At 42.8% G+C, this 24,025-nt stretch overlaps 3 protein-coding genes across 4 annotated transcripts; 2 read left to right on the top strand and 1 right to left on the bottom strand.

The window, feature by feature from the left end:
* Nucleotides 1-271: 271 nt before the first annotated feature.
* Nucleotides 272-7,862, top strand: nup85 (nucleoporin 85). Its single transcript, XM_079746553.1, has 19 exons — nt 272-411; nt 595-682; nt 772-928; nt 1,024-1,094; nt 1,225-1,268; nt 1,411-1,480; nt 1,684-1,805; nt 2,184-2,318; nt 2,517-2,639; nt 3,025-3,156; nt 3,460-3,563; nt 3,693-3,776; nt 3,946-4,011; nt 4,259-4,410; nt 4,554-4,671; nt 5,731-5,831; nt 6,411-6,562; nt 7,058-7,156; nt 7,645-7,862. Exons 1-19 carry the CDS (start codon nt 379-381, stop codon nt 7,741-7,743), a joined length of 1,950 nt encoding a protein of 649 aa, XP_079602679.1. The 5' UTR covers nt 272-378; the 3' UTR covers nt 7,744-7,862.
* Nucleotides 7,863-7,958: 96 nt separating this feature from the next.
* On the bottom strand, nt 7,959-21,729 carry LOC307082960 (ADP-ribosylation factor-binding protein GGA3-like). Of its 2 annotated transcripts, XM_079746720.1 has the most exons (17): nt 21,669-21,729; nt 21,006-21,090; nt 20,839-20,914; nt 20,636-20,734; nt 18,796-18,919; nt 17,808-17,911; nt 16,222-16,302; nt 15,734-15,871; nt 14,344-14,425; nt 13,125-13,250; nt 12,587-12,880; nt 11,633-11,715; nt 11,187-11,407; nt 10,601-10,866; nt 10,342-10,511; nt 9,906-10,016; nt 7,959-9,450 (listed from the first exon to the last, which is right to left on the bottom strand). In XM_079746720.1, exons 1-17 carry the CDS (start codon nt 21,706-21,708, stop codon nt 9,340-9,342), a joined length of 2,211 nt encoding a protein of 736 aa, XP_079602846.1. In that variant the 5' UTR covers nt 21,709-21,729; the 3' UTR covers nt 7,959-9,339. The 2 variants fall into 2 exon arrangements, with proteins under 2 accessions (XP_079602846.1, XP_079602845.1); XM_079746719.1 differs by lacking the exon at nt 21,669-21,729 and having other exon boundaries at nt 20,810-20,914.
* Nucleotides 21,730-21,890: 161 nt separating this feature from the next.
* On the top strand, nt 21,891-23,718 carry mrps7 (mitochondrial ribosomal protein S7; the record flags this gene model as incomplete). The annotated part of the gene is made up of 5 exons (XM_079746078.1): nt 21,891-21,991; nt 22,389-22,580; nt 22,835-22,898; nt 23,002-23,169; nt 23,489-23,718. 5 exons carry the CDS (start codon nt 21,891-21,893, stop codon nt 23,708-23,710), a joined length of 747 nt encoding a protein of 248 aa, XP_079602204.1. The 3' UTR covers nt 23,711-23,718.
* Nucleotides 23,719-24,025: the final 307 nt, after the last annotated feature.

Genomic DNA, 24,025 nt, shown 5'->3' with positions numbered 1-24,025 from the left:
GTTTTTCTTACTGCCATGACCACTGCATGGATGTAGAACGAGGACAGTAAAGATATTAGAGCATAACGTAATATCTCCATACCACAATCTCTCCGATTTTCTCCTATGCGTCTCTATTCAATAAATGACTGTGCTCAAGCTATATTCAAAATAAAAATGAAAGATGAAAACGATAACAAATACATTTAAAGTTGTTTTTAAGCAGGCGATGATAACCCCACACTGACGTCACCACTACATGCGTTTGGGGTCCTTTGACTGAATCTTTGAGGCGGGGGAGAGAGCAGTGCTAGCAGTAAATGTCATGAAATGTTTGTGTTTTATAAAAGTGCCTAAATTCAAACCAACCAACGGTATATTGATCTGATTAGTTTAAAAATGGAGGAGTTAGACGTTGAGCCGACAACAACTGTAAGTCGAATACTTTTTCTTTAGCGGTTAGGCTGACTGAATGGCATTGCTAACTTAGCTAACAGTTACCAAAAGTAACGTTAAAACATGCTTTGCTGACATACATTTTCAGAAAGGAAACGTGTTGTGACATTCTTTTGCATTGATACGTTCACCTTTTACCAATATGATGCTCAATTCCAGAACATCCCGGCCAGTGAAGGAAATCATTTGGGGTTTGTTTGGGGTCCTGGAGACATATTGGTGTATGACACTATCTACAAATTATCAGGTGTGTATTACAAGATAGTTACGATTCTTACATGCGTCAATATCCTCGTCACTTTATCATCATACCTTTACAATCTCTGTGCTTGTCAGGCTCTGGGGGTACATGCTCCTCCTTCATCCATGAGGTTAGGAAAGATGAGGACATCTACTCTCCTATTTTACGCAAACTCTTTAATGAATCCCACCACATCTTCGTCGGACTGCAGACCATTAGAGAGGACCTGCCGAACAAAAACAAGAAAACACAGTAAGATCCTCGTTCTGTTTGTGATAGAGATATCTTTAGTTATATTTGTGAAATTAGTGAGCGACTGATGGCACTCCTTTTGTCCTTCCCACAAGGTTCGTCAGCATCAGTAAAAACTACAGATCAGTTATTCGAGCGTGCATGGAAGAGCTACAGCAAGTTGCAGGTATTAACATTTACATTCAGTTGATGTATCAAGCCCTCTATTTTTATTATTATAATATATTTTTAATAATGCATTTTTCTCATATTAGTGGTATATATTTTAAATATACTCTTGTTTTCTACTTTCCCAGTTTTAACACAAGATACAGAATTGGCCACACAGTATGGAAATCAGGTATTGCTATGTCTAGGTTTAACCTGATTATTTCATAATTGTATCTCTACTAGCTGCTAAATGACAATTTTATAAATGAATTGACAGTTGCATTCTGTAGACAAGGGACACCTTAAGAGGATATTCTTGTATTTCATGACAGGTGTCAATTCTCTTGGCTATCGAGCTGATCTGGAATCTGTGTGAAGTGCTTTTCATTGATGCTGCTCCAGGTTAGTCTGCCCAACCTTTTTTTTATTTAATCTCTCTCATTCACTCACTCTCAGGTGTGTTGGAAATAGCTGTATTTATGTTAGACACCCTAATTCCCCTCCTTGGGTTTATTACTTGTATAACTATTTTATGTTTATCAAAAATAAACAATTCCACTATGTATGAGCAGTGATTTTAAAGGCTAAATCTGTGTTTCACTTAGGGGGGTCTCTTTTGTTGCACCTGCTGGACTGGGTGAGGCTGCACAAGGCTGATGTGGATGAGAAGGCCCAGGAGGTCCTTCAGAGTGAAAGCCCCACTGAGCACCATGGCTACTGGGACGTGGTGAGTACAACAAAAACACTTCACAGGTTAGCTTCATTCATAAGTTCTACAGCATACTGTAGATTTAATAGTGATTTGGTGGTTCATTTCTTGGAAAATGAATATCATTTTTTAGTCATAGAAGACCTATTAACATGTTCACTGCCCTTTTTTAAGTTCACACACCCAATGGTATTAAAGCATCATGTTTTTGTCTGAATTATGATCTAGTATTATAATACAGTCATTTGGTGGGCACTGATACCATATTTGCTTATATTCTTAGCAATGGTGGCCCCTGTCAGTCAAACCACGCCCTAAACCTGGCAGGGTTAATTCCATATCTAGCAGCTGAGCTACACAGGATGTCTTTAATGACCAACACTACCTTTGCTACAGGTGCTGAGCTATATGATGCAGGGCAGAATGGACGAGGCCAGACAGATGCTGGTGAAGTGGAGCGCGCTGAAGCCGGCTGCCAGAAGCATGTATAAGCAGATGGACAACCTGCTCAGCAAGATGCCTGTCTACAACGTACGGCTCACATACTTGCATAGTCCTCAGCATGCTCTCAGTCATGTTATAGGGTCATTATATTGTCTGTACTCTCCAAATATAGTTTGAACCAAATGTTGCCAGGTCACCTCATCCGAATCAATCCATCACCGCTCTCCTCTAGCTCTCTCTAGTTGGTCACCCTTGACCTCTGTGACCCCTTGACCCTCCCCCCAGCCTGGCGGAAGCCAGACACTGACAGAGTTCGACGTCAAATGGAGACACTGGCACGACGAGGTGGACCACTGCCTGCAAGACAACTCCTTCGCCAGTGATCCCAACCTGGAGCTCATCTGCAAGGTCTGTGACCTTTACTGTGAATGCAGGATAATACATTCTGTTCCCCAGCCCTGCTAGTGTTTAGACACAGTCTACCAAGTGGCAGCCATGGCGTCTGTTTTTTGAAGCTGTGTAAAAGACAAGCGTGTAGCTCCTCTAACAGCCCTGAACTGGTTTGCGGTAGGGGGATAAAGTTTGCTCCGCCACCATTCTAAGTAAAGGGGAAGAAATGTGATTTTGTTCTGGTAAAACAAAGCCAATATATTGTTTTCTTCATTTGATACCTGGCTAGTCAAACACGGCGCATTCTGATGAAGGCAAATCGACAGGCGCAAAATAGTATTTTTTTACCGATGCTATGTCCATATAAAGGTCTTCTAAACCTCTACGGTGTTATGCCTACTAGATCTTGATGGGGGATGAGGATTCCCTACTGGAGCAGAAAGACCTGCTCAGTACCTGGTATCACTTCCTGGTCACCCGCCTACTCTTCTCCCACCCCACGGTCAAGCCCACAGAGCTGCATTACTATGCACAGGTATACGCTACATACAATCTTACTCTCAGTGAGTTAGTGTTAGACTCAGTCGTTTAGACTGACTTATAGTGCGTCATTACCAGTATTAAAAAATTTGAATTTTACTGATTATTTGATTAAGTTACCGACACTTTAATTCAATAATATTGTTTATGCTCTTATAGTGGTATTGGATGGATATGAAATGAAAGATATTGCTTTATCTATTTATTGGGATATATATATTTTCTTTTTTTAAACTCGACCTGTGTTTTTTGTAACATACTGCCATTGGGGAAATGTTAACCTAGCGGTATGTTCTAGTCATGCCTGGCCATGTTTGACTCGCGAAGCGCCCCAGAACCTCTGGACAGCATCTTATTGGCTGCCTTTGAGTTTGACATCCACCAGGTCATCAAGGACTGCAGGTAACGCCCACATACAGACACAAACACAAACTATTATCAAGTAATGCTCAACCACGTAGTGTTCCTGTCATATGGCTGTATAATTAAGTAAAACATTGAATTGTTTCAATCATTTGTATACTCTTTTAGCATTGCCCTCAACAACTGGTGGTTTGTTGCACATCTGACAGACCTACTGGATCACTGCAACCTCCTTCAGTCCCACAACTTACAGTAGGTGGTTTTGAATGGTCTGTGTATTTTTTCATTAAACTAACGAAGAGCTAAACATCCATCCATACATGGATATCATTCTACAAAGCAGAATTATGCAAGGAATACATCATTTAATAGTTATGTCAATAAAAAATGCAGGATTTCTAACATTTTCTCTTGTGCTCAGTTTTGGCTCGAACCTGAGGGAGTTTCTACTGCTTGAGTACGCCTCGGGTCTGTTCACCCATCACAGGTAACGGGACAGCACCGTTCACTCTGGGTGGGCCTCATAAGGAACCTTTATGTGGTGCTTAAATAGGGTTTTTTGTTTATTTATGGCACGAACTTGGTGGAAAGATATCTTTCAAAAATGATGTTTTTCATCTTTCCTTTCCAAATCAAGCACACATTTTGTGTTGTCACTTTTCTGGCTGGGTTGAGAACTTATGTTAGAATTTCCTGTGTGATTTAGGTTTGACCTTCTCAATGTGTGTGTGTAGTCTGTGGCAGCTGGCGGTGGACTACTTTGACCACTGTCCCGAGTTTGGCCGCGTATACCTGGAGCAGCAGATTGAGCATGTTCCCCTGGACACGGAGCGCAAGGCTCTCAAGGTCCTCAGGATCTGTGAACAAAGGCAGATGTCCGAGCAAGGTTGGTCTCTCTGTTAGTCAGTCAGTCAGTCTGTGTGCACACCACCATTATATACACGTACATTCAATGGCCAAATTTCCTGATACACCTTCTAATTTCACTGACCTTGTGGGGACCTTCTTACTGGAACCGTCTCTCCTAAGTGCGAAGTATCTGTAAGATAATGGCCAAGCGGGCACTGAGGAACAACCGGCTTGGGTCTGCTCTCTCCTGGAGCATCAGGGCCAAAGACGCCGCCTTCGCTACACTCATATCAGAGAGGTTAGTGCACACTTCAATGAATTATGACGCCTACATCTGCAAGAAACTCTATTTAAAGATTGTTCGAGCAGGAAGTGGATTTGTGGCTCGCTACAGAACCATATCCCTCACATCCTAGTAAGAGTCAAGAATAAATGTAACACCGCAAAACAAAGACTGTAAATGTCATTGTTTATGATTTGTGCAACCAGCAGCGGAAACGGTCCATATTTGGCAGATTGAGGGCAGGAACTGAATGTCATCGGTCGGTGGCCAAAATTTGTTCTTATTCAATCCTCAACTCTGTAAAGCTGGGGTAGATGATATGCCAGAGTAAGCGTGATTTTGAAGTATCCAACCCAAAAACCTACCCACCCCTCCCTTTAGGCCACTCCCCCAAAACACATGAGTAGCGTGCTATCTTAAGCAATAGGTCTGCCTAGCCTTGTGTTAGACTCCGGTCATGCGCAGTGAATGCACGGGCGCAGTGCACGCAGGTAGTCGGGTAGGTAGGTTACAGGTAGGCCATCCAATAGTTCCCTTTGGGCTGCATTAAATAATAGGACCAGCTTATGAGGGCGCAATCACACTAGGCCATCTGTACCGTACTCAAGTATGTTTGCCCCCTAAAGTCTAGATCGTTTGGCTAGTGTGAGCACACCATCCGTACTCAAGTACAGTTAAATTCCGTGGCCTGAGTAAACTTCGAGAGGTGTGCTCAGGCCACGGTACAGATGCTAATGAGCCGACACGCGCACACGCTCGGATACGCAACCTGAGCTGGATGACGTATAGTCCATGTGACCCTTCTACCCCATTAAACAATAAACATGGTGGCAAGCGGTTCACGAGTGGGTTCACATTGGTACGATAGCGAAGTAATTACTTTTTAAAGTCTATTCATAATACAACTTATAATTTGGTTGAAAGAAAGTTTCCTTGTAAAGGCTACTTGAGGCACATGGGTGTGTCTGGGTCTCAGAATGTAGGCCTTCTAGCTTCTTCCCCTGAATGCATATTATTGTATAGGTAAGGGATGCTCCCTTCTCTCCGTCAGCATTATGTATGTGTGTGTTACAGATTCCTGCAAGACTACTGCGCCAGGGGCACCTTCTCTGATCTAGACCTGATCGACAACCTTGGGCCGGCCATGTTGCTTAGCGACAGGCTCACCTTCCTAGGTAGGAGCCCAAAGCCATGGTGTTTCCGTATGACCTGGGCATTTTCCCTGTCTCATAAGGTTGAATGCCTCTTCACATGGACTTTAGTGCACATTCAGACACATTAACGGTGTCCTGGCTGGTTCCCAAGAGCCATTCCTGGACTGTCATATGATGCACACACACTCCTATAATCGACCTTAATGCACCAGCATGTGATTCTCGTGAATGTTTGATGCTTTTGACTAAGGAAAAATAAAAAAACCTTCAACACAAAAATCCATAAATGACTAGATTATGTATAATGCATCTGATAAAACGCCTTTTTCTTTCCAGCATTAATAGACCCTTGAGTGTAAAAAGTATAAAACATACAACCGGGCTCCATTCAACTGCATTAATTATGTGGAAGCATTGAACAGATATTTGATTTATCTGGCCCATCGACTCTCCAAACCTGACTGTTGTCAACCAAGCCCTGGCTGGGGAGCTTCAAATTCTGACCACATGACACATAGGAGGGATCACAAGACCAGCGATGTGTGTGGGTGTGTGTTAAATGCAGATGAAGAATGTAGACTGCTATGTGTGTTTCTGCAGGAAAGTACCGTGAGTTCCACAAGCTGTACGGGGAAAATCGCTTCTCGGATGCCGCCAAACTCCTCCTGTCCCTCATGACGGCCCAGATCGCCCCACGCAGTTTCTGGATGACCCTGCTGACGGACGCGCTGCCCCTGCTGGAGCAGAAGGAGGTCAGACTCCCACCTAACGTTCACGAAAGGAATACATGGAAACTGGGAATGTCATCATTATACAACTTGCATCAAAACAGTTCAACAATTCAAAAAACAGTTCTATCGCCCATTAATTGGCTCATACATGGTGATGTCTGAATAAGTCCAGCTGTAAAATCACAGCTGCCACAGATTTTAGCCGGCTCATTTTACTGATGAAAAATGTCCCTACAGATACCCTGACAACATGAAAAGGTGTGCCACTGATTGGGTGTTTAGGGTTAGTATAAGTATAACCAATCAAAAAAGCTGTTACAACACACTTGCCAGCCATATGTCATGAGCCATTGATGGCAAATAGCTGTTTTAGATGATTACACTGAAGGTAGCAGACAAAGGAGGGGTTCTTTCTACCTAGCTATGTATGCAGGCGCACCAGTGGCAGTTATATTACGTCGTCATGGCAGCCCCAGGGGTGTGAGTTAAACTCTGCTGCTGTTATTCCTATCGCAGGCTATCTTCTCAGCGGACCAAACCCATGAGCTCATCTTCTGTCTGGAGGACCTCACTTCCTCACTGAAGATCCCCACGGGTCTCGGTGCACCCATGCAGGTACTCATTTCAACCACCCCTTCACAATGCTCAGGCTATACAGATGGTCATTTAAGCACATGCATTTCTGCAGGGTGACATTCATTTTGGAAGCATTTAGTTAAGGTAGGGGTTAGGTATCTTGCTTCATAATGTACGACCTTTGGGCTGAGAGTGAACAATCAAATTTCACTTAATTGGTTTAGTTTGAGGCTACGTTCATACATGGATGAATTAGGGGTGCAAACTCATCACCATTCGGCATGAGATATGATGGTGTCTATACAATTAACTAATTGTACATAACTTATTTTCATTTATCATTTCACGTAAAAAATATATTAAATTTCAATAGGCAACTGAGTTGTTCTTATTGTAAGTCTGAATATCACTGACAGGCTTTTATGTCACTGAAAGTTTGTTTTTGAAAAATGCACCATGAATATTAGGAAGCGTTGCCCAGCCTAAAAGTTGTAAAGTAGAGCTCTGTCACCCCCATGACCTTTCAGGATGAAGACATGGAGGTAACCAAGGTGGAACTGCTGAGGCTGGCCCTGGCTAGGAACCTTGCCATGGCCATCGTCAAAGAAGGGACCGTGGCAGTCTGAAGACCAGTGTTTTAGCTGAAAGCCTTTGTTTTTTTGTTTTTTTTTACCCCTCCGTGTTGTATTGTTTTTGTATTGTATATTAAATCAACTGATTGAAACATGCTTTTTGATAATAAACAGTTAAGTAAATACATTGAAACAGATTTCGGCTCCTTACAATGCACATAGCATAACAAATGGGAAAAGTGCAAGGAGGTAGACACAGTACTCACCCATTGAAAGTAATATTTATTTCCTCATGCTGCATACAATTAAAACAAACATTATATACAGACTGGTCTCTCCACACTTAACATGGACACTTGACTTGCACAGATGTTCACACCTATTTACACTACAGACACCCAATCCACACAATGTCAGCAACTCCCATTGAAGCCACAATGCTTTAAGGGAGGCCCAGGTAGGACATCCCATAATGATTATACTATTGCAGTTGGCATGACCACACCAGTTGCCTAGATTTTACAATACACATTTTGGGGACTTGATAAATCAAATTCCTGTCAAAGGCTGTTTAAGCAACACTGATTACAAAGAAACACAATTTTAAAAAATCTGGGCACATAACTGCAATTACGGTTTCAAAAAATAATTACAATTCAATGTAATTAAACGGTAATAGTGCATCATCGCAACTCAAGAGAGCACAATAAAAATGCAGAAATAAAGTGCTAGAGTTTTATTTCTCAGGCATTTTGCAGATCCATCAACAACCTTAATATAATCATTAGACATCTCAGAATGTCAAAATAATGCAACAAGTTCTAAAATACAAAAACAGCTCAAACACTTGATATGCACCAATAAAAAACGTCACATAAAATAACAAGAAATTACGCTTTTCCCTGTACAGCCTAATGTCCCACCCTCATCGTTCCCAACATTTGTTCGATTTCACAAGTCCATCTCTTCAAAAATAATACATTACTTGCTCATTCATATTTTAAAATCTATAACTTAAACAAAAGGGTTCAAAGTGCTTGTCTGCGTGACAGTTTGCAGATACTTCTCTGTAAACCTCGTAACAGTTCAGAGGTCTGTAAGGGGAACCTGAATAGTTATGCCGGGGTGTATGTTTACTTCAGATTAGAACGGGCTCAAACCTAAACACTACTGCTTGATTGCAGGCTTGAAAAGCAACGTTTACAGGAATCTGCAGTTGTACATGAGGCAAGCAAGGGGGCAGAGCATGCAACACGTTGGCCTGTTGTGAAATAAATTCATTACAAACGACAATCTGAGCCAAAGAGAAACAATGTGTCACGTTAGAAAGCTAAATATTTTTGTTTAAATTAAATTAAATTAAGATGGCCAGCGACAACTCATGGCCAGCATAGCCCTTTGGTTTTTACAGCAATGTACAGTATCTAAAACATGATCGCACTCTCTGCAAAGCATCTTGTTAATCAAATAATGACTAATAAATAATAAGGAATGATAAGCTAAACAACAGCAGTGTGTATCAGCAAATCCCCTCATGAATCTCTTGGGTTCCTCTTATTCTCCTGGTAATACATACAACAGAAACCCCCCCTTGGTAGAGCCCGACATGGTACGGCCCAGCAGTGTGCAGAAATAGGCCAGAGGGGGATGCTATAGGCTACCCCACGTATCGGTTGGGGGGAACTGGTCTATCTCCCCCGCCTCGTTGCATTGGTGCTCACCCAGAGTGAAGCCCAGCTTGTAGCGCAGCCGCACCTTCTCCTGTGAACACATGGGTGGTATTGTAAGAGGAGCTCATCATCCTTCATTTTGCTAGTAAAGAGTAACGGAAAACCCTATTTCAGCTAAGCTGTAGGAGGGTAAAAAAAACCCACTTAATTATTGACTGACAGCAGTTTTATCTTTATGTCATCAGCGATTATTTATCATGCAGGCCAAAACCCATAAAGGGTTTGGCCTGCATGTGATCTGGTCCTAAACGCCTTTAAATATTCAGGATAAATATCTTCCCAAAGACAATACACATTTATATGCAGTAACCCTTAAAGTAACTATGTTAGTGTTCAGCATTATTGGAACCTATAGTTACTTTGATTGTGTTCATCATTATCACCTCTGATAGTAACTCAGTCATAATCAGGCTGTTTTTAGGGTGACCCATTCTTTGGCTGGGTTGGCTAGCAGTGTTATGAGACTGTCTGCAGGGGTACCCATACCTTAGCTGGGTTGGCTAGCAGCATGATCTGGGTGATGGAGGCCGGGGGGAGGATGGGGTTGAACGCTGCCAGCTCTGTTCCAGATGGAGGCTGGAGCTTCACCTTCATGGACTGTGGAGCAGGTTTTGATACACCTTACACTGGACTTACACTAACAAGTTATGTCGAACATGCAACTTAAATCCTGTACCGGAGACTGGATTTCATATATGTCAGTATCGGGAAAGGCCTAACAAAATACAGTTATATTGTCTAGACTTCGTCTCACTGTTTCCAAAGAGTGAACTAACTTTAAATCCAAGCCATTATTTGTAAACTGCAAACATAAACTATACTCCTTGTACTATACTATACAGAGTGAACAGTGCGGCACAGTTCAAAACAATCATCTTCTGATGATCATGTAGTTAGTAGTTTGCGTGCGTGCGTGAGATACCTTAGGAACAGCCGCCTGCAGTACCATGTTCTGGACAGCCACGGGTGCTGTGTTCAACACGGACACCACCATTACCAGTACATCAGGTCTCCCCGGGGGGCAGTCCGCCGCAAAGTTCAGCAGCACGCGCATGCCGTCCTTATCGTAGGCCGTCAAGGGCAGCACCTTACCTAGTGACGGACAAGACGATCACACACACCTCCTTCATGTACCGCCCCACTCGGCTCCCCCCCCACTCTTCTTTTAAAGAGGTACCTACTGGGTCTGATGGCCTCCAGCGGGACGTGGACGCTGGCCAGGGACACTTCGGGCCCTCTGGAGGGGCTGGCAGGCAAGGGGGGATGGCCGGGGGACATGGAGTGGAACAGCGGGCTCCCGGGGGCCGAGCCCAGGCTCTGGGCCTTGGACTGGGACACGGCGGGGGAGCCGGGGTGGAGGACCTGGGCCATGGCGGAGGAGTTGCTACCTTGCCCGGACACAGCGGCTGGCATCGCGAAGCTAGCGCCTAAAATCTGGCCAGCCAGGCTGAAAATTAATTCAATCGGTCATATTAAGGTTAAACCTTTCGAAAACAATAACAAGTCCTTGCTTATTCTAAAGGAAAATAACAAAAGATTAAAAGGTTCTTTCTAACCGATGAGAAAATGAGGCTGTCGGAAGGTTCTCAATTTGAATGATAGCCATATCCACATGATGTTGTCCAAAAGGCTTTTAATTATTAAAAAATGAATTCCCTTCCCGACGGCACTATCTTGGATGGAAGACTGTTTGAAATTCAAAATGACCTATGTCCAATAAACTAATATGCTGTGATTCAGTCCTTACTGAACGAGAGTTGCACTAACCTCTTGTTCTCTCCAAAGCCAAGCATGGCCATGTCTTGGAGGTCCTGCAGGGTGTTTGTTGGGTGTGGGGTGTGTGTGGATTGTATGGAGTGTGTGGGATGTGTGGGATGTACAGCGTGTGTCGTGTTTGGGCAGTATACAGAGTGTTTGTGGATCGTAGTGTGTGGGGGGGGTCCCATCGGGACCATGCTCCCCAACAGGTCTACACTCACTTCTGGTGCCTAGGAGGAGAGACATTATGTTCATTATTTTAAATGATTGACATTATATTTTTAACAATTTGGTTTGATGTTACATGTCAAAGTGTGCGTCTTATTTGAACAATTAAACAAACCACAACCCTTTAAAAAAGAAAAGTATTATTGGATGTTCAGCGGACGAATGGTCGACTATTGGGAGTTCTGCATGTGTGTAATAATGTCGCAAGACTAGCGCACTCATCTCACCTGAAAGGATCTCCATGGGGCCGTGCCCTGACTGAGCGCATGCATTGCTGGGTCACTCTGAGGGGAAACGGGCTCATTCAGTCCTAAGAGAACACCATTGACATTTAGTCATTTTGCAGACCATGCATTTATCCAAAGCGACTTACAATTGATGCAGAGAACACTTAACGTATAAAACTGAGAGTGGAGCAAGTGCTGCATGACAAAGATTCTTGGTTGCACAGAAGAGCAATAGGACGAAAACTGAAGCACTCACTGGAACCCCTCTTACATATATTAAAGAAAGTATGTCTCCTAATATTAATTGAACTTCTAAGGTACTATGTGTAAGTGTCAGAAATCACTCATCATTACTGACCCTTAAGGCCGGTAAGTGATTGGCAGCCTGTTTGAGCTGGTGATTCAGAGCACTGGTGTGTGATCTCTTTGGGTTGAGACAATAAAATCAGATATTTGTGGCATTATCCGTGCTGGACATGATTTTCTTCCATTTCCCTATACAAATTGGCTCATTTGGAGGGTTTGCAATGGAGAGAGTTGGGGTTAAATTACTTCCTGTTTTTAATTATATTTCAAAGCAATTTGTGCATGTACAAATCCTACATATGGCCCCTTTAAAAAGGAGCTAAAAAAAAATTGACATGGTCTCATATGACCATCAACATAGTAAAACCTTCTCAGAGCATTGATGTACAGTGAGTGGCATATTTCAAGTTCAACATCGCTTACTCACAACAGTACTAAAAAATATGTTAAGCTTAGTGTGGGCTGTAACCATGGGGATAACACGCCCCCTCCTTCCTAGAGAAAACCTCATGGTGTTCAAATTTGTTCTCAAAGAGGGGGTAACTTAAACTTTTGGTGGTCATAATTCTTTTTCGTCCAGCTACAAAAAGCTCTTCCTAAACCTGGGTGATGGTAAGTAACGAGTGAGTAATAAAACCGAAACCCCACCTAGCGACAGCAGCTCGTCGTCCAGAAGGGAGAGAGCTGCCAAGGCCTTCCCGCCGCCGCCGCCGGCCGCGAGGCTGGGGCTGGTGCCATGTGAATCGCGGGTACAACCCGGGGGCTTGGGAGGCGGGGGCAGGGCGGGGATGGGGATGGGGAAGGTCATGTGACCCCCAGATGATGGCAGGTCAGGGTAGGCGACGGGTGGGGGAAGCGGCGCAGGCTGACGATCGGGGGGCTCATCGTCGAGGCCAGCCAGGTCTATCAGGGTCCCGGTGTTCTCACAGACCCCTGCAGGTTCTGAATGGGGCGCAGAAAGACAGTCTAAGGTTTACACTAACTACCCGTGCCCGGGTACATCAAAGAGAACACACGCTTCTAAACATGGCCCTTTTTGTCCAATTCACAATCGTTTAATTTGTCCTCTTATAAGCTGGTGGAGAAGTACAATTCGAAGAGAGAGAATGAGAGAGGGTGAAAATAAGAAAATACTTCACAAATATGGTAACATTATGAGGATGTAGATAGTGTTTGCTAGGCATACCTTCTGGTCTGTTACCAGTGGTAGGTCTGATGTCTTCTGTCTCTCCGTTGACCCTCTGGCCCTCCACAATCTTCCTGTAAGAGTTTATGACTCTGGACAGGTCGTCGCTAGCTTGCAGGATTTCCCCTGCAGATGGGTCATAAATTTGTAAATGAACAGTGTTAAAGTGTAAAATCATTATCATACAGGCAACTACCAATTGAAATGGCAGTTTTATCAATTATTCTTGCAATTATCCACAATTTAAATGTGTTAAGTTAGTGAGCATTTGCATTGCCGCTGTAGACACAAAGTCTGATACTGAGGCCCCGTCCACACATGAGAAAAAACAATCTTTCCCCTCCGTTTTCCTTTGATGCGTTTCCGTAAAGACGTACTCATTGCGAAAACGCTTCTAGCTGCAGAAACGCTGTAGTACATATTCAAGGCCACTGTGTGGCGCTGGTTCTCCACCAATAAAAGAATAAGACGAGGCGGAGAAAGCAGTTTTTAAACATTTTAGATTGAGCAGAAAATACTATTTAATATACAGTTAGTAAATAAATTTACCAAGGGGCTACAAAAATAATACAAATCAAATCAAACAAAATAAATTAGACGGAACTCTAACGTTCCCCTCCTGGTGGGGGGGCGATGACGTCATCGTTTGCGTATCTGGCGTCCACACGAATCTGAACACGAAAACACATAAGGCCGTTTTTATCTTATCCACCCTGGGACCTGGTTTCAAAATAGTGTGTTTTTGGCCACCGAAAATGCCGGATCCGTCTGGAGAGTCGGCCCAAATCGACAAGACTTCTGCGTTTTCACAAAAAAATTGTTTCCGTGTGGACAGGGCCTGAGGCCAATCTCCTGACTTCTATGTTATGTATATTACTTGAGCTGTCTTGCATCCTTGCAAACATTTCCACACCCCCCGATAGTGTATTGCAAATGAACTTGGCCTCTCCAGCCATGGCAGATTTCAGTCGGGGCAAATCCCTAGCTCTCCACGATGGTCCCTCCTCTCACCTTACTGTGGACGATGTGAAAGTCTCCCTATGAGAATCACACACCCATTGTCCCTACAAAGATGGTTGGTAAATAGCTGCATGTGTCTTCCCATGAGCATGTTCTTTTAAATCAAATAGTTTGCGATTATGTCTCCTAAAAAAACAATTTTTTGATATACAATACTATACACGCTAAACAAACCCCCCCAAAAAAGTTGGTTTCCCACCCAAATTCATGTCGTTGTCTTCTGTTTCCGTTGCCATTTTGAAGGTAGCCCGCCTCAGCTTGTCACAGCGCTCGTAGAGTTCCTGGGCACAAAGTTAAAGGTCCCATGGCATGGAAATTTCACTTCATGAGGTTTTATAACAATAAATATTACATGTCTATGGTCCCCCAGTAGCTAGAAATGATGTAAGGTGTAAAATGAGCACTAGGTATCCTGCTCTGCCTTTGAAAAATTAAAGCTCAGACGTGCTGATTTTGTATTTGGCCCGATATGTCGTCATAAGGGGCCAGGTTACCTCCCCTTTCTCTGCTTTGCCCACCCAGAGAATTTGGCCCATCAATGAGATAATGAGCTACGACCATGCAAGCGCCACATGTGTGTGTGTGAATATACACACACTGTAAGGCAAGTGTGTACACACTTCTTTGTCATTTGGATAAACGTTTTGGTTGAGGAGGAATTGGGGGAAAGGCACTTTGGGGTTGACTCCCTGAAGTCCAGATTGAACTGTGACATGGAGGATAAAGGGATTCTTGCAGCCCGGCAGCGGGGCGCCGGCGGGAGACAATCCGAAAGTTCCTTTCCCCCAATTCCTTCTCAACCACGGCCGAGACCCGCAGTACGAATCTAGTTGTGGAAGTACCGGGAGTCCGTAAACGGCAACAATCCCTTTCCCTTTCTCAGTCTGTATTTCAGATTGATGAGGAAGTGGAAGTACCAGAGATGCCGGAGAACCCGACGCAGTCGTTTGAGATTCATAATATCATCCGGAGGCGCACACAGCTTTTGGCCCTGATAATATATATTATATTATATTATATAGATATCTATATATTATATTATTTAGATATAGAGCTCCAGGACTCCCACTGGAGCACCCAGAGTGTTCTAGAATATTTACAGAACACGGCAAAAAGCTGTGTGCGCCTCCTGGTGATATTATAAATCCGAGCCATTGCGATACATCCACTGTAAACTCTAGCGCATGGTACCGTGGCCGCAAGCTGCTCAGGGCCACACCCCCACCCTCCACCTTGACCCGCCTCTAAAAAAACGTCATGTTTGTGGAAAGCTCATTTTGGAACTGGCTCGTAGTGGCTGTAATTCTGCACCAAGGCTGAATTTCTTGAACGTCTTCAAATACTGTATTAGGGGCCCACTAACACCTATGTAAAAGCATCCATAAAGTAGCATGCCATGGGACCTTTAAAGTTGAGTAAAAATTCAGCAGCAATTCAGCAAAACATTTACGGAAATTTTATTAACATTTTACAGACAATTAACGAAAAACAAGAACAGACATAAATGAATAAGCGTCTAGCATGATATATTGCAAAGACACACATTGAAATGCAGATAAACTGCAAGGATGTTGTGAGTGTGAGTGTACCTTGATGATCTCCCTGTCTGAGTCGGTGGAGTGCTCCTGGTCGTAGTGGGATAGCATCTCCGCCAGAAGCTTGACGTTTATGCTGACCTCCTCCAGCGTGTGGACGCGCTTTGTCACCTTCTGCACCCGGGCATCATCCTGGCGCCCGAATACAAACATTACAAATGACTAGCCCTATACAGTCGAGAATTACCAGATGATTTTTGTGCTAAAAAATATAACCAGTAACAAAAACTTTGCCTCAAACCTGCATCAACATATATTCCAATTAAGAGACACAGTCCAGCAAGCTCACCCAGAGAGACAATTCATTAACATTCAACATTATAAAGGTGACAGTTTTGCTTATTTTTCGATGGCATGTCTTGTTTGAATGTGTGTATGAATTAAACTACAATAATATATGTTTAACTTGCAGACATTACATCGCACATGTTCGACAGTTAAACAACGGTGTCCGGTCATGTGACCGAGCTGGGGTTACACACCTCTTTCACCATGCTCTTGATCAACCGGTTCGCCTCCTGTAGGTCTTCTGGGTTTTTGCTCCGAAGAAGCTCTGCAAGCAGCTGCAGATGCGCGCGTACACACACACACACACACACACACACACACACACACACACACACACACACACACACAGTGAACACAAAACAATTGATATATTAGTTAAGTTCTATTTGTTCTAAATGCATCTGTATATCTTTTTGTGATATTTTCTTGGGGGGGGGGGGGGGGGGGGATTCTAACAAAATACTGCCATTTTTTTTTAATGTAAATCATGTAGCCACATGAGGGCCAATCTGGGCCAGTGCCACTATGATTTAATACCCTATCAGAAGTACCCGGCATTAACTTAAAATTCAAAGAACAAAATAAAAAAGGCAGTAATAATGTTGTACACAGACATAAGCTGTGTCCCTGATCGAGGTGATGGACAGCTGTCAACGAGACATTTTCCCGGGTGTGAACAAGCTGTTGAGAGTCATGATAACGCCACAACCATAACCTTATGCACAGCAGAGCGCATCTTTTCCACAACGGGGAGAATTCATACGAGCCTGCGACCCTCCATGAGAACTTCTTTTCTTTGCCATTTGGCACTTCTTTGTCACAAGCCAGAATTTACGGAGGGAATTTACGCCGAGAAATACTAAGGATATACAGTGCCTAGCCTAGACGTCCACGTCTGGGCAACGTGTGAGACATGAGCACATTGGACTACGACAGGTAGGAGATTAATTTCCAACCACAAGTAATGATGAGACATTTTTTTTATTGATTGATGCCGAGTCAGGCTGGCGCTGGCGCTCTCTCTCTCTCTCTCTCTCTCTCTCTCTCTCTCTCTCTCTCTCTCTCTCTCTCTCTCTCTCTCTCTCTCTCTCTCTCTCTCTCTCTCTCTCTCTCTCTCTCTCTCTCTCTCTCTCTCTCTCTCTCTCTCTCTCTCTTCCCCACTATTCATGGAGCCTGAGGTGAATAATTATTTTAGTATAGACTACAAGAGAACACAACACTTTTTGCTGGGATTTATTTGTTTATATTAGCGGTTTATTTGTTTTTATTAGCGTGAAGAGACGACCGTCACTCGCTGAAAACAATATCCCGAGTTAGCGATCTCAATCATGGGATATTACCCAATATCCCGAGATAGCGAACCAATGAAATTACGCCATTTTAGGAGGTTCACGTGTAGCATATACTAAATAAGTATATACCATATAAATACCTTTTATGGTTCTCTTCTCCTTGGTCTTGACTAGCTATTTGACCAGTCTGTGTGTTCGATGTTAAAATCAAATGCATGCATGTTGTGCCTTAAATTCCCCTCGGGGATGATTAAAGTATCATCTATTTATCAATGTAGCCTATTATGGTTTATCATTAATCGTCTGATCGTGATGAAATCAAGTGTTGTTTAATTTTCGGAATTTGGCTGTACTGCCTATATCGGAATCAAAGACATTGAATCTAAACAATAGTGGCCCACCCTACTTCGCAAAAGTCCACCCTGTTGAAAAATCCTGGCTACGCTGCTGCATCGATCCCACAGCTGTATGAGTGGATGTGTTCTCACCTTGCCCATATCCTCGTTTTCAAACACTGGGTTCTTGGGACGGGTCGGTGGGGAGGGGATCAGGGTCTTGTCTAAAGGGAGCTTCGGATCAGCGGTCACCAGGCCTGGAGAACAAGAAGGTGTGGCTGTTGTCACACGGTCTGCTGCCCGGAAAAAGTTGTACATCTTTCGAAGGACCGATTGCCAAAGTCTACCACCAGTAAAAAATACCTTGTCGCTATATTTAACATTAATATCCTTAACATAAGCAAGAAATACGGAAACATCAAACACTGTATGAAACATATCTTACATGAACAACAATTACAATTCATACCTACTCTTTTCATATAACATAGCCAAATACTTATTAGAATTTGAATTAAACCTGAGAGATAATAAGTATATATTTGCAGATTGGACCACGGTAGGCTCAAATCATAGAGTTTAGGACTGTGAATAAACTGTGAATGATATGGGATCAAATGCATCACCATTATCTTCCAAAGAGCATCACACAATCATAGAACCAATCAGACAGCCAATCATTGGAACACAGAGATGAACAGGAGGGTGGCCGTATTGCAATCATAGCTCATCTCCAGTTTCAGCCTCTTCCGTTAATTAGCACTATGTCCCCATGTGACTCGTCCTGAATGTCTGATACATAGCAGGTTAAGCCGTGCAGCATCTTGAAGGAACTCAAGTCACGATTCTCATTGGCTGGAACCCTTGTCATTCCCCGAAATGTAGACCAGCACAACAAGCGTGAATCAGGTTTGTTAGTATATTTACATCCATGGGTTTATTCCGTCAAACGGTATAGCTTTATTCACTGAGCAATTGTAAGTTAAAACACATTTTAAATTACAGTTGTTTCACCACAGGTCTGTTTTTCTACTGCGTACGGTCCGCAATAAGTATGCAGTCCTTGACACAGAGAAACAACGCAGAGTCCAAGACACCTCATATGGAAAAGCTGGCACTGCGAGACTAGCTCACCGCTTACCCTGTCTCCTCAGAGTGTCATACGCCTCACTGATCTTGGCCTCGCCCGGAAAGGCCATAGTCCAGCTGTATAGCATCTCGATGGTCTTCGCCTTTACCTTCTCTGGCACGTTGTCGCCCATGTACTGTGTAAAAACAAAATATTAAACAAGAGGTTCATGTCATCATACACCTGACCCTGACCAATTTGTCATGTTTTAACTTCCAAACAGACCTGTGGAAGTAGGAGTGATCTTTGAAAAGTGACCTGTGCAACTGGCGGAGCACTAGACACTTTGGTTACTGCCTATTACTCAAGAGTACCATCTGGAGTTATTAAAATACATTGTATCGTATTTTCGATGCCAACTCTTTTTGTTCTGTGACCTCTCAGAGGAGGGGAAGCCATAGAGTTGCATTATTTGGAACTCCATGGCGGGACAACGGCTGGCTGTGAGGACGGCGACTTGCCCATCAAATTGAACTTGACTAGTTGAAGACGTTTGTAAATATGTCCATTTGTATGTTTCATGTTGAACACATCATATCTTCACAACCTAAAGATCACCAGTTGTCAGAAAATTCTCTTGGAGAAAACAATCTTCTGACGGTCTACATGCGTAATCATAAGCCGTTTTTACACATTTGTATATCAGGAGGTTCGACCCTTAGGGTGATTCACACTTATTCACACTTAATGCTTTATATGCAGACATCAATGTTATTCCAACATCAGTAGAATCGACGGGGGGGGGGTGTTAGGGGGCTGGGATTGCAAAGGTCGGGATATTACGTAGGGTCTAAGTTCGCAAGAGACGAGATGTGCGGCCGCTGTCGCTCTAGTATGTTTTGGAATGACCGCAGACATCACGGAGGCAGAACGTGCAGAACTCATCACGATCATCTTAATGGTTGCTGCAACAATGTCCCATATATTCCGTTGCATCCACAACATCCGAAGCATCAATTGATGAAAGATTGGAGCGGAGTTAGAGACAAATAGAAGAACAGACGAAGAAGAAAGGCGTCACGAATGACTGCGTTACCGGAGTCATTCGTTATAAAACAAAAACTGGGACAAATGTAGTTGAATTCTGTGTATAACTTAAAAAAACAGGGAGTGCAAGGCCGGGTCCTATAATGTTCCGCTAACTAGATAATAATAAAAATAAACATTTTCTATATACAACTGCAGCTGTGAACTCATATATTTCAAATTATTGTCTGATGTGTACTTTTAGGGTTATGATAAGACTTATCTTTAAGCGTTCACCATGAATGACTCTGAAAAGCAGTGTCAACACTGCAAAAGGCAATTACTTATTATTTAGGGTTCCACTCGGAACAACATCGATGCCCACGTCCTGTTGTCGTTGGTCGCATTACCTTCGACAACAGACGATGGCAGTTTTGCAAGAGGCAGGTAGCAGATAATAACCAGAGGCAAGGTGGTGACCTTTCATCTTAGACCATAAGACTCGCTATGTAACGTTTAAAGACTGGCAGGACAACAGAGTACAGAAGGTGGTTTGGGTGTCTGACTCTCTGGGGAAATGTTCTGGGGTTGAACCCCAATGTCCACAGCTAACATGTTGGCATCCCTGAGCCAGATGCCTACCCCTTCATGGTCAGTAATGATGCAGCTAAAAGAAGACTAAAGGAGAACCAAACTCCCTGGCCTTTCCAAAATGGTGTTATGCAACAAGGAGTTATGCAGGCAAAAGCATGTGTTTAACCTGCAGAAAGAGTTGTCAAATGCAAACCAATGGGTTTGGCGTTGTGGTTTGGTTGCTCTTCAATTATAAGTCCTTTTGAATAAAATAATCTGCTAAACCACCAAATAGTAAATAGGAGGGCCTCACCTTTGGGGAAACAAGTTTAATCAGTTCATTAAGGAATCTGTATTTTCCAACTTCGTTATGAAATCTTCTCCCGCAGTTCTTCATACATGCCTCCAACACCTGAACAAAAGACAGAGCTGAGGAGACGCTTGTATGGGTGAAGGAAACCATTGTTGATTTAAGGTAATAGATCACCTTATTAACAGTAATGAGGCAGGTCTTACTGTCAGACCCTGCGAAGCTTCCCATTCTTGTGGAGAATGGATTTTGTGGATGAGCAATTTCACTGCAATCTGGGGACTGTGAGAGAAATAGAGATTATTTATTATTAAGCTGTATGTTTTTAAAACATGTAACATGATATAATTGATAATAATATTGATATACAAACCCTTCAAGCTCCTTGTTTATCTGGTCACAGAAGCCTATGATATACTCCCAGTCCTCTTGTCTGTTGGTGGGGTGGGTGGCCTTATCTACGATTCGGAAAAAAATATAATTTGTTGGAAAGTTGTTAGGTCAGTAGGTTACATGCATTGCCACCCCCAGAGAAATGCAGTGTCACAATCTAACATAAGCCAATCCTCCGATGTTAACACATTGCCTGTGTTGCATTTGGTCATCAATGAGAATGGCAATGACACTAATTATTCGATATTTATACACCTAACGTTATATTGCTCTCATTCCTGCTTCACACGAGCAATGCAACTCGATCAGCAACCACAACATGGCAAACAGGTCGAAGGCTCTGTCCACGAATGTGCTTTTATAAACTAAAGTATGAAGTGTAGTTTCGTGTCTCTAAAATCATAACCGAGAACATTTAATTATTAAATGTTTTAAATCATTATGTGGTAACATTCAGTTTGAAGCTCTCCACCCTTTTCCTGCTCATGACTACAAGAATAACTTATGTTTTACCTTTAGCATTGAGAACTGCATGACCGTTTAAGTAAAGGCAAGCTTATTGTGAACTAGAACACCAACAAGCAACACACATTCAGTTAAATATGTGCATCTATTAATTGAAAAAATTGGATTAATCACTCACTGAGCCAAGACTCCAGCGAGTCCCCTTCCTGGTACGCCATAGCACTGAAAACAAGCCGTGATGTCACCGATGACGTGTATACGAGTAAAAGATATGTTGATGTATGACTCAATATGTGGGTAACCATAAATATATATTTTTTTAATTGAATAAAAAACAGTTCCAACTATTAAATATACTGCACATAATGCATGTTGGTTGTATTATTATCTGCTTTATCGGATGGCATCTTATAGAGGACCTAAAGGAGGGTCCTTGAAAAACTGTCACATTTTCAAGATGGCTGCCTCCGTCACAGGTTTATTGAAACCTTGGACACCAAGGTAATGGTTTTAATGTATTTTATGTATATATTATAACCTCTTTTATATATTTGGCATTGTACTGTAAAATAAACGATGGAATGCGAGAAACACTTACTGTAGATGCACGGGCCTGCTTAGTTATTTAGCTCGCAATATTTAAATTTGAATGACATTGTTCTTTCTTAAACGCAAGGTTACCGTTTTAGTGAATTTGTACGGTATCAGCAACAGTACCGAACCAGTTACTTTATAGCAATGCGAACTGTACGTTATGGCAGTTGGATTTAATAGACTATCATCAACTACTCACATACATTAGATCACGTGTACTGTTTTCTTAAAAATATTGAGATCCAAAGTTACACTAACTATTTCCCCTCATCTGGTCCTTTCCTACACTACGGAACCCCTGCAGGGTGATCTTGGTGAGATGGAGCAGATACAACCCGTACTACCTGGAGCCGGAGATTCAGAGGGAGGCTTACAGCGTTCCAGATACAGAGCTGACCACTGAAGAGAAGCAGCAGCGCGAGCTGAAGGAGCTTAGACCCATAAAAGCAGCCACCAGTGGGATTACTAGTTCGGTTTTCAGTGACCCAGTATTAAGGTAACACACAGGCCGCTAAATTATACAGTCCAGAAATAGTATTTTCATGCTCCTGTCAAGTTATTTGGAAATTGTGGATGTTTGTTATTCAAGCTGAATACCTTAGATAATACATCTGGACATAACAGGCTGACAACCTTGCCATATAGTCAGCAGGTCACATGGCTCAAGAAGTGTTTATGCAGGTGTAATCAATGTTTATTCCAATATTCAAGGTTGCACACCCACCGTTCATTCTTTTTCTTTCCCTGCAGTAAATTCATCAACATGATAATGAAAGGTGGAGACAAGGTTTTGGCCAAAAACATCATGACGGATGTAAGTAAGAAGCTAATACGCTCATAGATCTCTTCGGTGTGCTGTATTAGTTGACATTACCTATACTAACCACCTGACCTACCCACCCATGACCCCAATACAGACACTGGAGCACATGAAGAGGAAACAGGTGGAGAAGTACCACAAGGCGCCCCAGGGGAAAAGAGAGGACATTGAGTGTAATCCGTACACCATCTTCCACCAGGCCCTTGACAACTGTAAGCCCGTCATTGGGCTGGCCAGCATACAGAAGGGAGGCAAGTTCTACCAGGTCAGTGAGATTCACTGTTTCTGATCAAATGTGCAGTTTTCATTCTGTACGGTGAAATTCATAAAAGGCAAGGGTCAGGCACCTAGTAAAAATAATACAAAAGACTAGGTCTAGGCATAAATGTTTCAGATTTATGAGATGCAATGTGTGTCTTTGTATAATTACTTGTTTTTTTTATTAAACATTTAATTATTTTTCGTTTATAGAAGTGTGATCATAAGGTCTTTAACTTGTTTTGAATGCAGTCAGATATTAAGGTATCACCAAGCATGAGTGTGTCATTAACCTAAATTTATTGTTTTGAATTTTACCCATCCAGGTTCCCATCCCTCTTACTGACAATCGCCGGCGCTTCCTGGCTATGAAGTGGATTATCACCGAGTGCAGGGAGAACAGACACAGGCGCACGCATCTCTATGAAAAACTTTCCCAGGAACTTCTGGCGGCCTTTGGGAAGGAGGGCAATGTAATTAAGAAGAAACACGAGCTACACAAGATGGCAGAATCCAACAGAGCCTATGCCCACTACCGCTGGTGGTAGTCGGTTTAGACCGCCCCCGCTATAAGTGTGGGTTTAAAACAAGACAAACTCCACTGGACTTGAAATACATTGTACCCCTGCCCCGGTTGCAGTGGAATCCATTCTGGTTTGTGGAGTACCTACAATTCAATCGTACATCATTCATCATCTTAAGCCCAATTGTATTTAGACACTCTTTTGTATTGCGTGTGTATGATATATTAAACTTGCAGTGACAACTTTGCAATGCCCATCGTGTATTGATAACATTTCATACATACCAATTGATAAATGTATACAGCAAATGTGGAAATTTTACTTTGGCTCTCATCAATC

Source organism: Pollachius pollachius, assembly GCF_949987615.1.
Source record: "Pollachius pollachius genome assembly, chromosome: 11".
Taxonomy (NCBI): domain Eukaryota; kingdom Metazoa; phylum Chordata; class Actinopteri; order Gadiformes; family Gadidae; genus Pollachius; species Pollachius pollachius.
The sequence above is the reverse complement of the archived record's forward strand: the minus strand, read 5'-3'. Positions and strand labels throughout refer to the sequence as shown.